Source organism: Stegastes partitus, unplaced genomic scaffold (assembly GCF_000690725.1).
Source record: "Stegastes partitus isolate 25-593 unplaced genomic scaffold, Stegastes_partitus-1.0.2 Scaffold97, whole genome shotgun sequence".
Taxonomy (NCBI): Eukaryota; Metazoa; Chordata; class Actinopteri; family Pomacentridae; genus Stegastes; species Stegastes partitus.
In genome coordinates, this window is record NW_007577828.1 from 749340 (window position 1) to 765918 (window position 16579).

A 16579-nucleotide genomic window follows, 5' to 3' on the forward strand; every position below is an offset into this window, starting at 1 on the left:
GAAATGCAACAGACCTTTCAGCCAGAAGACTGCAGCTTGTGTGCTGTGTGGGAATATTATTTGTCTCTTTGTTTTCTCTTGCTGTTTGGTGAGGTTTAGGTACCAAAACTGCTCAGTTAGGTTTAGCAAAATACCTCTTGATACTCAACTTTTTAAACTTCTCCTCCATTTTCTGGGTTACTAGTTTCAAGCCATCTAACATAATGATATAACTGAAAAGGAGCTGCAAAGAAGCTATTAAAAAATCTGACTGGAAAGCGATAAAATAAATGGTAAAGATATGTTGATTCGCAATGTATTGTTAATGTCACAAAGAAATGCAGAAGAAAATAAGTGTCCCCCAAAATGTAATTGAGAACACAATGTAGTTGTTTTGTAATGTATTTTTTGAGGAGACAGGGTCGATAGGTGACAGTTGTTTGCCTGGTTGGGAAAAGATATGCCAATTAGAGCCTTTCTTGCCACTCTGTGCATCATGTGGTGAGTGATTTTAGCATCCAAACCGACAAAGCAGAATGTGAACGTGATGTCATTTTTCCATGTCAAACCCAGAAAATTAACAACAGAAAGTTGCCACAAAAATATCAACACGGCTGAATAAGATTGACACAGGTGCACAGGAGCCCACTTACAGAAATTAATTGCCCTGCGATTGCTATCACCTCAGATGTTGACTGAAAATGAGTTTGGCGGGGCAGATACATTTACAACCAGCCGTCTAGAAGGGGGAAAAAAAAAAAAAACTGCTAACATGATCGCGATGTAAGATTGAACAATGAAGTTACAGGAAATAACAATTCAGTCTATCTAGCCGGGTTTTCACAGGTAAAAATGTTTTGTCAATAATTTAACAGCTTCCACTTGTGGAAAATCGAATAAGGGAGTTTGTGACTAAGCTACAAACCAGCTGCTTTAGATGCTTCTCATCAAAACGCAAATTCAAAATAATGCAAGTAAAAGCCTGCCAGTAAAGTGAATTAGAACATGTTCCCCGGAATATGGCAGCCTTTGACTCTCTTAGCTCGTGTGTGTGCGTGTGTGTGTGTGTGTGTGTGTCGAGTAAACACAACACCATGACGAAAACCATTCTTGATGCTGTGTGTCTCTCTTTCTGAAAAATCTGAAGAAAAAAAAAAATCAATTACACTGACCCAGAGGAAAGGGATTTTATTTTTGTTGGTGTTGTTTTCTCTTTTCTTTGTACCTTTACTCTCTTTTATATTAATACGGGGGATTAGTATTTATGTAAATGTAACATTTCACATTACAGAGACTTTTTCTATGACAGTGACTATTGTGCTCGCCACCCCTCTTCCCTGTTCATGTCACTTACACCCCACCTTCTTTGTCATTTTCATCACTCTTCCTTTCTTTCCCAACTCCTCCTCAACAATACCTGTCTGTGCATGTTTCCCTCCTGCCCAACCATCCATCCATCCCCCCCTCACCTCTCTACTCTCCTTCCTTTGTTTTCTCCCAACCGCAGCTCTGAAGGACGACCGTTTCCAGATGGTGCTCTTCACACCACGGCTGGTGCGCATCACACTGACCAACGTCAGCGTTTATGACGAGGGCGGCTACTTCTGCCAGCTCTACACGGACGCCACGCACCACCAGGTGGCAACGCTCTCCGTCTCGGTGCCCCCGGAGACGCCGACGGTGGAGGTGAAGCAGGAGGCCGTGGAGGGCGGCGAGGTGGAGCTCACCTGCGTGTCGCCGCGGAGCAAGCCGGCCGCCACCCTGCGCTGGATGCGTAACGGCCGGGAGATACCAGGTAACCGGGACGTTAGCTGACAGATGGATGGGTTGGATGATTATGACAGATAAATGAGAAAGTTAATGTGTGATATCGTAAGGCAGGTGAGGTGGAATGGTAGGGATGATATCAAAGGTTGAGTGCTGAGTAAAAGGAGAACAAATGGATGGGTGATTGATGAGTTGACAGGGGGACTGGCAGATGGATCATTTGATGGGAGCAGGGTTAAGATAGATGGATAGTTAATGGGAGGAGAAATGAGGATTTGGACTTTAGAGCTGTCAAAATCTCTCCTCTGTGTCTGGTTTCCTTTATTTTTGATCCATTGTTCTTTCCAATATGTATCAGTGACACCTACTGATCAATCACACCTTCTGAGTTGTGTTTTTTGTTTCCATACCTTTAGGTAAAGGTTTAAAGTTCATAGAAGAACATATGAACCACTTCTATCTCCTTGTATATCCATTACTGAAACTCTTTGCCTATCAGAATAGATGTTTTTTTTTACTCTTGCTAGCCTCTTTAATGAACATTTTATTTCACATGTACTTTTTTCGCAAAAATAATCTGACAAGCGCACTTGAAACATGAAGTGCGACACTCACTCCAGATTTTCTGCTTGTCTCACTCCACCTCTTCTCCAGACTCGCCAGTTTTGAATTCACCATCTTCCGACTCTCCCTTCTTCTTCGCTGCTAATAAATCTATGAGCCATCTATCAGCCCGTTACCTTGATCTATACTTCTTTCCATCTCGCTGTCTCTCACGGCGCCTCTCAGTTAAAGGGGCACTTCACTCAATAATACATCTGAGACCTCTCTTTCCGTAGCCTTAGGTCTATTTAACCCCCAAGAAATCTTTTTTTTTTTCTGCCTTTAAAATCAGCATTTGTGCCGAGTGGTACTTTTGATTTGAATTCCTCTAAAAAAAAAAAAAAACTTGCCCGGTTGAATAGCGAGAACAAAAAGTCTCATTAACAACTCACACAAAGCATTTTTCATTGACACTCATAGCTATTATCTGTATTCTGTTTTATTTCCAGTTTGAATAAATACAGACAACATTGTTCAAAAGGACACATTGCTGTCAGATGTTATTGTTGCTCATTAATTCACAGTCAGCGCTTTCAAATCACTTACACATAGCAACAAAATAATGCAAGATAATGTGGTGTCAACTGTTTTTTTGGGGGGGACATGCAGTGAGCAATGCTTTGCCCTTTTTAAAACTTCATGTCAGCCATCAATTCTTTTACTTTCTATTTTCGTCTGGCACTCTGGCGCCGTTTCTTTCATCCGGTCTCTTTAACTTTTCTTCTCTCCTCAGAACACACCTGTCACTGTCATTCCGTCTCTCCTCTCCCTGTCCTTCGCCTCTGCTCCTCCCTCCTTCCTTTCATCCCATCTCCTTTTCCTCCCTTTTCTTTGAATCCCGCCGGTGACAAATGCTCCTCGGCGTGGTCGGAGAGGGCTTTAAGAATCGGCCAGATAGACAGGAGCCGTACCTTTGCCTCTCGTGACTCATCTCGTCTCCTGATGCCTCTCCTCCATCTCTCCTCCTCCTCCTTTTATTTTTTTTTCTTCCTCTCTTCTGCTCTCTCGTTTCCTCCCAACCCCTTGCTCCCTGAGTCTCGCATCTCTTTTGGCCCTGAGTTAAATGAACTGTGACACGAAAGGGTAGAAGCAGATCCCAACAGATACGGGAAGCACTCTTTAATTAAGACACTATCTTAGCCCGGCTCTCTTATTCCTGCTCATCTGCACACACCGCTGTCCTCTCTCACGCTTCAATTAGGCCTGCTTTCATTTGCTCGCCCGACAATAATTGAAAACTCAGCACGATATGAGTAATATTGTATTCTGCCTAAACAAGCACAAACTCCAAATACGTGACCATGTCCGGTCCCGTTAGTTCGGCCCCGCTGTTCCTCCTCCTTCCTTCTGTCCCTCCTCCTCCTCCTCTCTTCTTGCATCTTTCTTCCTCTTTGCATCTGCCTCGCTACTGTCATCGTCCTCTTTCATGTCCCCCCTCCTTCACACACATCTATCATGCTTGTTTTGCTGCCCTCGCTCTCCATCTATCTGTCCTTCTCTTTTTTTTTCTCTCCTCTCACCCTTGTTCCTTTGACGCCCCTCTCTCTCCTCCCTCCACCCCTCCACGTCTGGCTCAGTTAAAATCTCAATTGGGTTATGCATGTTCTTCTTTTATCCTTCCTCTCCCCACTCCATCTCTCTCTTTTCTCTTTCACTCGCAAAGCATTCAGTTGATTTCCTATCTGAAAACAAACTGTGCTGCTGCTCATAATTGCCATGAAATATAGATGCAAATTGCTTCCTCCTTTCTCTCTTTTCCTCTCTGTTATTTGTCCCCCACCACTCATCCTCTTTTCTCTACAGTTACCTGCCTCTAAAAAAGCTCATTCATCAGTCACTAAACTTCTTTCTGCGGCTAATTTCTTCTATTCCCCTCCGTGTTCTCATCTAAAAATCTCTTCTTCTCTTCCATCTTGCATTAGTTCCTGTTTTTTTTCCCTCCCATCTCCCACTGTAGGTGTGACGTCTAAGCAGGGACAAATGTTTTGACTTCTTTCTTGCCTATTTTACCTGCATTCTTTCTGTTTTTCTCTCTAGGTGTCGTCTCCCAGCAGGACAACGGGAAGACGTTCAGCGTGTCCAGCACCATCCGCATCCCGGTTGAAAGGAAAGACAACGGGGCGGCGCTGAGTTGCGAGGCGTTCCACCCCGCACTGAGTGGGCAGAAAAGGATTCGACATTATCGCCTGGATGTGTATTGTAGGTGTCTTTTCAAATTCAAATGTGTGCGAGCGCGCGCGTGAGCGTGCACTTTTATGCCAAAACGCTTTCGATCCATCTTTCAAACAAATGACGTACCGTGATGTTCACTGCCAAATATTTCAAAAACACACATTATTTCATCTGGATTGCTGTCACTTAAGTTGCTACTCCACTGCTATTCATTACGGTGTTTTACTTTAATGCCAGCAATAATTTTTTGTCAGGGTAGCAGCCTCATTTTTAAAATGGTGGATATCTCATTTTAGAATGAAGCTCATTTACACACAGTCCAGGATTTTAACGGAGTGATATTCAGCGATGCCCTGTATGAGCTCTGCTCTCATTAAAACCTAATACATACAAATCTAGTCATGCCGCGAGCCGGCAGAAATAGGCCCGTGGCCAGGTTAAGATCCTGGCCTGTGGTTTAAGCTGAAAAGAACCTGGGTCATATTAGTATGTGCAGTGATCCCAGCACTGTTTCTGAACTGATTGATCTGTGCTGGCTTATTTGCACAAGTTAGTTTTCACTAAAAGCTAACGTCCATTTTGAGGAAGCAAAAGCAGTTAACATATTGGAAGGGCTTTAAATTTATTTATCCTTGACTAAAGGTTAATATTCACTAAGAGCAACGGGTTCAGATAAAACTGCTTCTTCATTTTATGACGAATTCTCAGTGTTTTTACGAATCTTTCAGTAGGATTAATGGAGAAAATGTCAGCTGGATGTAATTTGTAAGCCTTTTAAATAAGTCTGAAATTAATAATTTTATATCGATGAATTTTGTTTGCTTCTATCAAACATGTCAGGTTTGCTCCTCTTAGTTGTGACAGGTTCTTTTTTAAGTTTAGTATGTTGATTTATCCGTTGCATGCTAGCTTCCACGATGAGGTTGATGTTTTTCCTTGGATCCACAATTTACAACACATGCCTACTATAGTATGTTCCATAAGAATGAATGAATGCTGAAAGTACAAATTGTTTCTCCTCCAGTATTACTGTGATGCTATTTAACAAATTAGCAATCTCCAATTACTGCATTTGTTCCCTGCTCATATTAGCATTCGTGACAGTTCACAATGATTCTTATCCCACAGTATATCAATGTTTTGCATAGTCAAACATTCCACAGGCATACATAAATATTTACAGTTGGTGGTATCATTCATATTCAGCGCATACTCTTGCATCAGTCTTTGAGTGCAAATAATTTGCCACTTGTATATTAATGTTGTTGATAGATCAGAATGATTAATATTCAACAGTTTGTTAGTCTGTGCACTTGGGGTTCCTTCAGCCAGAGAACTGGCAATAATGACCAAGCGTCAGTGTGGATTTGGCTTCCCATCGCTCTGTTACTGAACTGCAGTACAGCAGCTGCAGGAGCGGTGGGCTGCTTATGGTAACAGGTGTCTCAACCATAGGATCGTCGGCTGGTTGCCTTGGAAACAGATGTTAAAGACCCATGCATACTCATGTAACAACCCCACCAACCCCCATTTTCTCTTTCTTTACAGTTGCGCCCACAGTGCGAATTGTTCCTCCTTCTGGCATTTTGAGAGAGGGCGACTCGCTCAGCCTCACCTGCTCCGTCACTGGGAACCCTCTGTAAGTCTGTACATCGGCTGCTTTACGCATGAGAAGATGGTTTGATTGGACACAATCGTTAGTCGCTGATGAAAAGGTTAAGACATAAAACAGTTAGTTGGCACACAGAGCTACCTGTGAAACTCGCTGGGCATTTTCTGTCACTCTGTGGTGAGTTTTCTGTCAAAACAAACTGAAATTATGAAAGGTTTGTCTCAATAAAGCATACATGAAAACCTGCAGCGAGTTTTGACAAATCAAACTCAGGATACACAGAAAGCTTTTAACTGAGTGACGAGGACATGTACGGGTTGCCAGGTTCAGCATCAACCTTTAAAAAATAAAAATCACCAAATGATGCCTTGGGATAACTGTTACATTGCAACAGTTTTGGGGAATTGTTTTGCTATGAGAAGGACAAATTAATTTCACTATGACCCAACAACAGGTAGCTGCAGCTGCACTGACAGCTACAGACGAACAGGGCTCAACTTTCGCAATTTAGCAATCTGTCAGCAGAAGACTACTTTTATTTTTTTGGCTGGACAATTAAGGTTTATATATTTACTCACAGCATATTTTCCAAACCACCTGAGTGTAGAATAAGCTGGAATTCACCACCACAACCTAGAGTGGCTGTAAAAGAGTTTTATTTTATGTTTTAAATACTTTTTTTTTTGACTACTGTCACCGCGGTAGTTTACCAGTTTAGCTGATGGAGTCAAGTACAAGCATAAATCAGCGCCTGTGTGCTTTTCTTGTTAACTTTTGTTTTTCTTTTACTCTAATCCAACATAGAATTTTTTTTATCAGCATTGAGTTATTAGAGTGTGTTATCACCCGGCTTTATGCATGAAATTTGATATATGAGTGATAAAGATGAATTGGATGTACAGTTGGTGATCTGTGAATACCGCATAGACACTTTTACTAAAGAAGATACTACAGTTTATTTTCCAAAGAATTACCGTCCATTAAAAAGTCTCCTACTTAACAGTTATTATGAAAAGATCCTTGACTAACCTCTACATGCTCTAGTGGAGATTCTTACCGTACAAAGCAGGTTTTTCAGGACGGCTACGCAGCGTGTGAGAGTAAAGCAGGGCATCGCTGAAAGGAGAACATGTGTGCTTTATCAAACCTTAATACGGATTTCAAAGAAGCAAGAAAATGGGTGAAAGCTTTTTTCCCTGATAGCTTTAAATAGGGATCCTACTGTGTTTGTCTAACACATCCGTTTCTCCCCATCCCTAAGTTGCCACCTTTCTACTCTGCCACGATTTTCACCGTTCGTTGTCAAAAACATCGAGTGATTACCAAATACTTCGAACCTACACCAACTTCTTTATATTGTGCCGTAATGACTCTTGAGAGTTTTCGGTTCTTTCTGAGAATTATCATATGAATTGAACAGTAACCACTTATCAGTACTTACCTTTTCTTGGAAAATAGTGGACAATTACCATAAAGTACAGCCACATGCTGTTCTCCACAAATCATTCAGATAATGTCATGAATAAAAACACAGACTAAGAGTTGTATTCTATGTATATTTACAATATTGTCACCGGTTTCTTTTTTATGATGGGAGCATATGCCAAAGAAGCACCGTGCTTCTATGTTTGATCAAAAGTGGCATCTTTGGTCTCACCTGACATTTATTGCTTGAAAGCTGGACGAAAAAAACCACCTGATCCATACTTTATTGCATAAAGGTCAAAGAGAAAAGGGCTTAAGACCGTGGCTAAGAGGTCACCAGCAGGATGCCTGAAAACTCTGAGTAAACGTGGACATTCTATAGCCTACTACTCTTTGCGTGAGAGCTAATGAACCTAATCAGCAACTTTAAGAGCCAACTTTGAAACAATGCCCCCTTTTTTTTTGTTGTTGTTGTTGTTGTTGTTCGCAGCCCTTTTTTGCACTTTCCAGAAGGGTATTGGGTCCTAAGCTCTTAAATCCTCCCCTAGATGGTCCGTCTGTCTGTGTGCATCAGGTCCACTAAAGCTCCCGAGTAAAGCTTCATGCAGCCAAAGTGTGTGCATGTGTGTTTGTGCGTGTGTGATGACTTTAGTGAAATCCCACAGTGAGGACTGGCTGAGAAGCGTATTGGCTATAGCCCCACTAAAGCTTTGTAACGGCTGGTTGGGGACACTATGTGTGTGTGTGTGTGTGTGTTCGCGCATGTGTGTGTGTGTGTGTGTGTGTGTGTGACAGTGAGGGATGGAACTGCAGGCAGCTCTGGACTCTGACCCTCATCTCACGCTGGACTGCACACACACAGACAGACACACTCACACACACATTATAGTACCCTTGTCACCCTCACGATTGCTCCCTGGCCCTGTTAACTGCCTGTTAAGCATTAATGCCCAATTATATGCCACTTCCTTTTGGTGAAGGGGTACACTCTTCGTCTGTCTGTTATTAATAGGGGGAGATGGAGGCGATGTCTTGTAATTTTACTCAATTGTCTGCTTATCTGTGCGTTGGCTTTACAAGGCGATGCTGCGCGTGGGAGTGCGAGCTTGTGTGTGTGTGTGTGTGTGTGTGTGTGTGTTGGCGAGAGGGGAACGGGGGGAGATTTGGTTTGTGTATCTTTAGCGTGTGTGTGTGTGTGGGAGGACTGAAAGAGTGTATGCTTGTGTGCGACTAAACAAGAAAGAGGTTTAATTAGACTTCCTGAGGGATTAGAACTCAGATGAGTCAGGATTGTAATCTGGCCAGGGTGGCATGAGCCTCGACACACACACACACACACAAATTTGTTCGCCAGGGTGTCTCTGTAATTCTCGTACCTCCTGTCTGCTCTGCCTTTCGCCACCAATTCATTTTTGCTTGCCTGCTTCTTTCCCCTTTTTCCGACCCAAACATCTCGTCTTCTCTCTGTCGTCCATCCACATGTAGTTACACATTCCTTCTATACTTGTCCTTCTTCCAGTTTTTCTTTTTTTTTTTTTTCACTCTGCACATCTGACACCCTATTTCTCTCTAATCTGCCCTTCTCTCCCTCCTGCCAACTCTTTCACACCATTGCCGGCCTTTGACCATCCATCTCCTCATTATTTGTCTGGATGCAGCCCTCTGCTGCCGTCGGTTCCTATTCCAAGCCCCTCTTATTCTCTCATCTTACGTCAACCTCACCCAGCGGGCTTCTTGACCCCCCTCCTCTGTCACCTCTCTTTTTATAGCACCCACAGCGTCAATCCACTTCTACGTTTCATTAAAGGGATATTTAATTTCATTTAGCTGTTTGCGTTTTATGAAATATGTTCAAGACTATGACTCATCTGATGGTGTCATTTTTTTTTGACAGGTAGTTGTCAGTGTTTGGCAACTTCACTGAAAAATCAAATCAATTACTCATTACGTATGTTTTGATTATTCAATCAAATTCCTAATTACATCACCGCACTAATTAATGATCAAGTATTAAGTTACATTACTCATCACATTATGTGTTCTGTCACATCCTGAGCACCAGTTTGACATGTATAGAAACAGGAAACAAGTCATGTCGTTTAAACAAACAGCCGGCTACATTTTAGAGCCATTTATCGACCATCAGCAGCTAATCCAGGTGACTGTACGAGGTCCTCGTGTTCTTTAGTTTTCAAAGGGAAGCTGAGGGATTCATACTTCTTGTTACAAACCAGATTTGAACAAGGATTTGGAAGATTTTTCTCTCATATGAAGCGAGCTGGCATGTCAGCCGTGAGTTTACACAGAGTGCACAGAAACCAACCTAATATGAAACCAAACTCCCAGAAGCACAGCAAACAAATGAACCTCCAGTTTGTCAAAGTAATGGAGCATTCAGATTCATAATCAGAAAACTTTTATTTGTCCCCAGGGGGCAATTAAGAAACTGCTCTATGACCTAATAGGTCAGCCACAAGAGCAGCGACCCGGAACTGGGAACCTACTGGATTTAGTAGCTGTAATGTAATTATTAAATCTCAAATTGTGATCCCTTGCACTGCATTAATGCATTAGTGTCCAACACTGGTGGTTGTAGGTACATTAATGCACTAAAATCTACAATCTAGCTATACAAGGTGTGTCAGAAAAGTCCCAGGACTGGTGTCACAGGAGATATATTTGAAACCCAAACTACGAGTTTTCCTCTTCAGACGATCAACCAGCACGTCGACAAAGAGATCCTGCAACGTTTGCTTCATTCAGAAGAGATGAGAGTTGTGGCAGGACAAGTCGTGGCTGCTTCACCATGACAACACGCCTGCTCACAATGCCCTGAGCATCCGACAGTTCCTGGCTGAGGAGAACATCAACCTCCCTACTCACCCCACCTGGCTCTGTGGGATTTTTTACTCTTCCCCAAACTCAAGGGGGTCATCAAGGGGACCCGTTTAGAAGACGTGGATGACATCAAGATGGCTGTGATGACGGAGCTGAAGAGGATCCTGGAAGAATCCTTCCAGGAGTACATGGCGACGTGGCAGAGAAGGCTGGGGAAGTGTGTTAGACTCCAGGAGGATTACTTAGAAGGGGAAAACTTGTAGTTTGCAGTTTGGATTTGAAATTAATCTTTTGTGACACCAGTCCTGAAACTTTCCTGACACACCTCGTATGTAAATGCCATACATTAAAGGTTTTTTTTGGATCAATGACTCTTTTGATTATTTGATGATCAATTGACTAGTAAAATGCAGTTAATTGATTGTCAGAAATTTACTGATTTTCTGAAAAATTATGTTTTTAACCAACTGATCAGTCAATTGATCCATCATTTCAGCACAATCAAAACTCTTACTCTGTCCTTCCTCCCAGGCCCAGAAACATTCAGTGGTCGAAGATTAATGACACCTTACCTGAGAGGGCAGAGATCTCTGGGCCCACTCTTCAGATCTCTCGTCTCAGCCAATCACACAACGGGACGTACTTGTGCCAGGCCCAGAACAACTTTGGACGTGCTGCCGATCATTACACCCTGTTGGTGTACGGTGAGTAACCTTCACTGAGAGTTAACCTGCAGCAAAGCTTTCATAGAATTTCTGCAAATGCATGAACAGTTTGTTCCATTGATTCTTGCACTCTATTGTTTTCATTCCCATTCTTAGTATCTGAGGCGGTTTTTAACTGTTCTGAATAGTTTTATGTTCAATGGCTCCTTTGTTTGTTACATGTCTTGATGTTGTGTTGTGAGGATTTTTTATTTTATTTTTTATTTTTTTGAGAAGTCTTTTAAATTTTATTGATTCTTTTATCTCGCCAGTGTCTTTGGAATCTGGCTATTCTGGCACCGGGCAACAGACCCATTAAATCTTGATGCTTGTCTCATCCCTCTTTCAGCTTTATTTGTTTTCCTGATACAGACACAGCAGGAAACCTTCGCTAAGCCTCTTGTGCAATTGACTGAACAGTGGTATTGATTCCACAACGAGAGTCGACTACCACGCTCAGATACTAGTCACCAGAATTATTATTCAGGCTTTCTGTTGTAAAGAACCGGTTTATTATCTCTGCTGTGACCCAATCCTGTCCTCAAAGAATTCAGAATAAGGTAAATCTACAAGTGCAATTTTAAAAAAAGAAAAGATGTTTTGACAGCTAAATGAACTTCACAGTACGAGGTGACGCGCAGGAGGCGAAGACAACACGGTGCAAAGTATTAATTCAATGCAGAATTTTACATCACAGCATTTGGAAAATTAAAAAAAAAAAACAGCTGAACATCTGTTGCATTTAAAATTCAGGTGAATAAACTTTGCTTGTTGCTCGAGCAGAGGTATCAGAGGGGAGGAGGATGCGGGTTAGGGGGCTTTTCTTGTCTGGTTTTTACAAGTTTCCCATGATGTTGCACCTAGATTCACTGGCGGTGGCTACATTCTTAATGAAGGTTGACCCAGATAGACTACACAACACAGTTCAAAGAGGACGACAGTGGAGTTTGCAACATCACATGAACTATTGTATCACTGTTTTCCCGGGAAACATGACAAATTTGCCAACTTTCTCTCTGAGTTTGCTGAACATTTTGAACACAGGGTTTTGATTTAATGTTGTGGAACCCACACATGAAACAACTGACTAAACTCGCCGTCGAAAAAAAAAAAGGACACAACGGGATTTGTGAGATTTTAATGGGACAGCAAGTATGGCTAAATTGCAAAGCAAGCTTATCATTAAAGGCTTCTGCGGATTCACATCCATCGTATATGTGGTTTGGCCTAATTGCAGCCACACCGCCGTCACTCAGCAGGTTTGCCCTTTTGATCTACACCCCGCCTGCTGGCAGCTCCTATCATTGCATCCCAGAACCCGATTTGGAGATCAGAAGCGGAGTGAAAGAATGAAGGGAAGAGACTTGATATCTCGTGTAACATTTTTTTTTTTCACGCTGCTTTTAGTTTGGCGCCCCCTCATCTGTCGATCTATCACGCTAACACTTCTTACTCTCGCGCAAACACGGACACGCTTGCACACACTCTAGTACGAGCATCAAATGACACCCGTAATGGCAGCTTTCCACAGGCATCAAGGGGTGGCAGCAGTGGCAAGATGAAAGGTGACATCCCCACCCACTACCCACTCTCTCTCTCTCTCTCTCTCTCTCTCTCTCTTCTTGTCTTCCTCTGTGTTTCTCTCTCTCTCCTAGAAGGTTATGCATGTCGAGCTTTGAAGTGTGTTGCCACCTCTGTAGAAAAATGTTCTCTCTTCTTCACTACTCCTCAGCTTTCACCATTTTTATTTTCATTCGTGTTTCCTTGTGCATTTCGTTTCAGTTTTTTAGCCTCCACATTCCACGTCATTGCTTTGTGGTGGTCATTGATTTGATGTAGCACCTCGATATTGTCAAAAAAAAAGTGAGGAATGTTGCCTTGACCAAAATCCATAAAAGACCAAAAATCCACATAACCAATATAAGCCTAGCTCCAGCTCCTCTGTGCTGCGCTACAGATTTCCAGCAATCAGTTTCTTAAATCCTCTCGCTGTAGCCCTGTATCACTGGTGGTTTTCAGCACTTCAGAAAAACATGTACTCGCCCACTGTTGTTTTAAACCTTATCTCAAAGAGCTCAGAGTTGTCGATGCAGCCATCGCATTAATCTGAAAGGCACTCTTGATTTGCCTCTGAATGTCACGACTAATAACTTGGCTAACGTGATGTTAATTCTTTCTCAGGAAATGTCACATGAACCCCTCTTGCACTTCTAATATTCCCATTGATATAAATGTACATAACTATAAAATGCTGCGTGTGCCGTGCAGCTCTTGCTACGGCAAATGAACCACCGCGGATGATTTAATGCGGCGTTAGTGCTCTTCTCTGAAATTTAAATGAAGTTTATCAGTCAATATTGAAAAATAAATCTGCTGTAAAAGAAGGTGACTCATGAACTCCAACACTTACCCAGAGTGTGCTTTCAATTTCATTCCAGCACCCACGTTCTTATAGTTGATATTTTCTTTCTCTCAAATATCACACTTTGTAAAGATCTTCATTTATTCCTAAGGACCACGATGAAAAACATGCATTCATATTCTCCTCTTGTCCCTCTTTCTTCGTCGCTCTCTGTGAGGTCACCGTCGGTTTCGAGCAAAAATTATTTCAAACTTCTCATCTGTCTTTTGTTTACAACTCTCCTCTGTTATTCTCTCCACCGCATCGCCCCTCGTTTTATTTTACGTCTCCGAATGCCTTTCCTCAATATCCTCTTTCTCTCTGTTGCTCTGCCCTCTGTTCTCACCTCTTTTGCACCTTCTGTCTACTTCCTCTTCCTCTCCCCACTGCTCAAACACCGGCACTGTTTTTCACCTTGCCACCAGTTTGCCCCCTATTCAAGGTTCAGTCTCTTTACTCTGAGACGGCTTTTGCGAGACGCAGAGAGAAACGAGCGTAAAAAGGGAGAGAGAGGAGTTGGGGAGAGTTTGGAGGAAAGAGAGGGGTGGAGAGAGAGAGAGAGGGATGATGGAGGGATGAAAAGGGAGAGACAAAGGACGATGGAGGTCGTACGCGGGTTAACATTCAGTACCACGGCTTGTCAGATAAACGAAATGTCAGTTTAGTTGGCTCCCAGCTTTCCCACAGGGAATCCCGGGGTGCACTTGGGGAGGAAGTGCGGGCAGAGAAGGAGCGCTGGAAAAATGTGAGTTGTAAGGGATGAGTCAGCAGAAAAGAATCCTTTTTTTTTTTTTTTTTGCAGGTGCAGATAAACTCGGTTGTCTTTCCCTCCTATTTCGTGTCAACCTTCCCACTGTGAGAGTTTTCTTCCATCAGGGTCTGTACACTGGGACCAAACTCAGGGAAAAGTAGCTGCCAATTTGTTGCAGGTACTTTAGGTGCTGTCACTATACAGTAAGAGACAGGCTTAATGTCAGTGAAGGAGAACAGAGAATGAGAAGTGGGGAACTCTCTGGGCCATGATATAACATATGATGCGTTGAAGCTTCATGTTTGAAGCAAGTTTATGATTAGAAAGAGTCAGACTTTTATTGTTGACGTGCATGCAGATGTGTTCACAGATTTACAGCGAAATTAACTTTGTGCAACTTTCAGAAAGTCTAATATTTCAAATGTGAGAGATTGTTTTGAATGAATCGCAGGGCACATACTTCAATATCTGCCAAAAAAAATCTGGCCTCTGTTAGTTGTTTCTTCGCTGTGCCGCCATTGTAAGTATAAATTGGATTTTTTCTTTCTTTCTTTCATATGAATACGCAAAGGTGCATGTAAATGTGAGTGCATGTGACCGCGAGGAGAACATTGTTGATTGTCTGTTGAAAGCCCAAAGGGCTCCCTTATGTAATTGAACAGAGTTGCAGCACTCAGATGAATCGTCAAGCCAATGAAGCCCATTAGAACTGAACTGCATAGGAGAGTGTCAGAGATAGAGAAAGAAAGAGAGAGAGAGGTGGAGAGGGAGGTGAGAATTGTTAGTTTTCATGCATTTAACGCACCTACATGAGTGTATGTGTGTGCATATTTTCGCATAAACAGAACAGGAACTGAACAGGAGGACGGGCAGAGAGACTGATAATTCTACAGACAGAACCACAGGAAGCAAAAATGGAGTGACGGAAGGATGAAAGGATGGATACATAGTGAGATGGAGAGGAATATGAGGTGACCAGGGATTAGTCTGTGTCTCCTCGACTGTTGTAATGAGCCGTCAGGATAATTGGAATGAAAAACACAGACCTTCATTTAATGAAGTGAGACTTTCAAAAAACATAGAGTGAGAATGAAAGTATAAAAAGGTTGGAGGCTAGTGGCAGCGGAAGCCAGACTGAGATAATGCAGAGTCAATTTTGTTCAAAAAGAAAAAAAAAAAAAAGGTCTTCATTGCTGTTTTCCTCCACATACGACGATGCACCTGACGTGTGAGTAAGTTTTGAACGAGTCTTCAGCCAATCAGCGCTGGCCTTTATGGCATCGGCAGCGGACCTTCTGCCAATGTCTAACATTTCCTGCACTTAAAGACAACTGGAGACACAACCACTGCTTTGGGCAAGGCCATTATAATAAGGAACAGTGAACATGAAAGAATAACAGGGCTCATCCAAAATGGTGTTGCTGTATCCTCAGGCGCACCACTGCGAGAATGAGATACGAAGAGAAACGTCATTATCGCAAGTGCCGCCTCATCCATCCCTCGAAATAACATGGGCTGTGTGCCTGATTGGCAGGCATATAGTGTTAATGAATAACAATATGATGTGGGGGAAAAAAAAGGACGCTATCGGCCAAGAGAACGACAGCTGTATGGCATTCTCCTTAATTAAGTTGAAGAGAGGCAGTGAGGGAACGTAGTCACAGAGGAATGAAACCGGAGAGCCAGCTGAGGCAGCTGAATGAAGGAAAGTGGAAGAGGGGGGTAGTGTGAATGAAGGATAAGAGTTTGGTTGATGAGGAAAAAAGAAAGGGGAAGTGAGAGATGTGAGGGAAAAAAGATAAGAAAAAGTTGGAAATAGTGAGAGAAAAAAAAATATTTTTAGGTCATTTGTCATAGTCAAGAGAAATTAATCAGCATCCAGTTAATTAGTGCAGTGACCCCAGCTATTAATCTTCAGCACTCAGGCTGAAGTGACAACTACATGCACACATCCATGTAGCCACACACAAGCCAGAACATGCAACGCTCCGGTACAGGAGACGTACATTTAAGTTGTCTCTCGTCCTTTCTGTTTGCCTCCAATTGGTCCACCCTCTCTTCCAGTTTTTCTTCGCTCTTTGTCTTTCACACAAAAACGCATCATGTACAGTTTCTCAACAGCGAGAAGAGGAAGAAGAAGAAGAAGCTTGAAGAAAGGAAAAAAAAAAGAAAGTAAGAAGGGGAGGTATAGTGCTGACATAAGAAGAGTGCAAAAAGAGATTGATGATCTCAGGGCCACTGGGAGAAAGGGAGAGAAGAGACAGAGGAATACTTACCAATAAATTACTCCTGAGCAGAAAGGGCAGTGTGTGTGTGTGTGTGTGTGT

At 42.5% G+C, this 16579-nt stretch overlaps 1 protein-coding gene across 4 annotated transcripts in view; it reads left to right on the forward strand.

The window, feature by feature from the left end:
• cadm4 (cell adhesion molecule 4) overlaps nucleotides 1–16579 on the forward strand; it is a 151155-nt gene that overhangs the window by 126749 nt on the left and 7827 nt on the right. For all 4 annotated transcript variants that reach the window (XM_008277408.1, XM_008277409.1, XM_008277407.1 and 1 more), the window contains exons 3-6: nucleotides 1487–1774; nucleotides 4387–4548; nucleotides 6070–6160; nucleotides 10928–11100. In XM_008277408.1, coding sequence (XP_008275630.1) covers nucleotides 1487–1774; nucleotides 4387–4548; nucleotides 6070–6160; nucleotides 10928–11100 — 714 coding nt within the window. The remainder of the gene's footprint in view (nucleotides 1–1486; nucleotides 1775–4386; nucleotides 4549–6069; nucleotides 6161–10927; nucleotides 11101–16579) is intronic.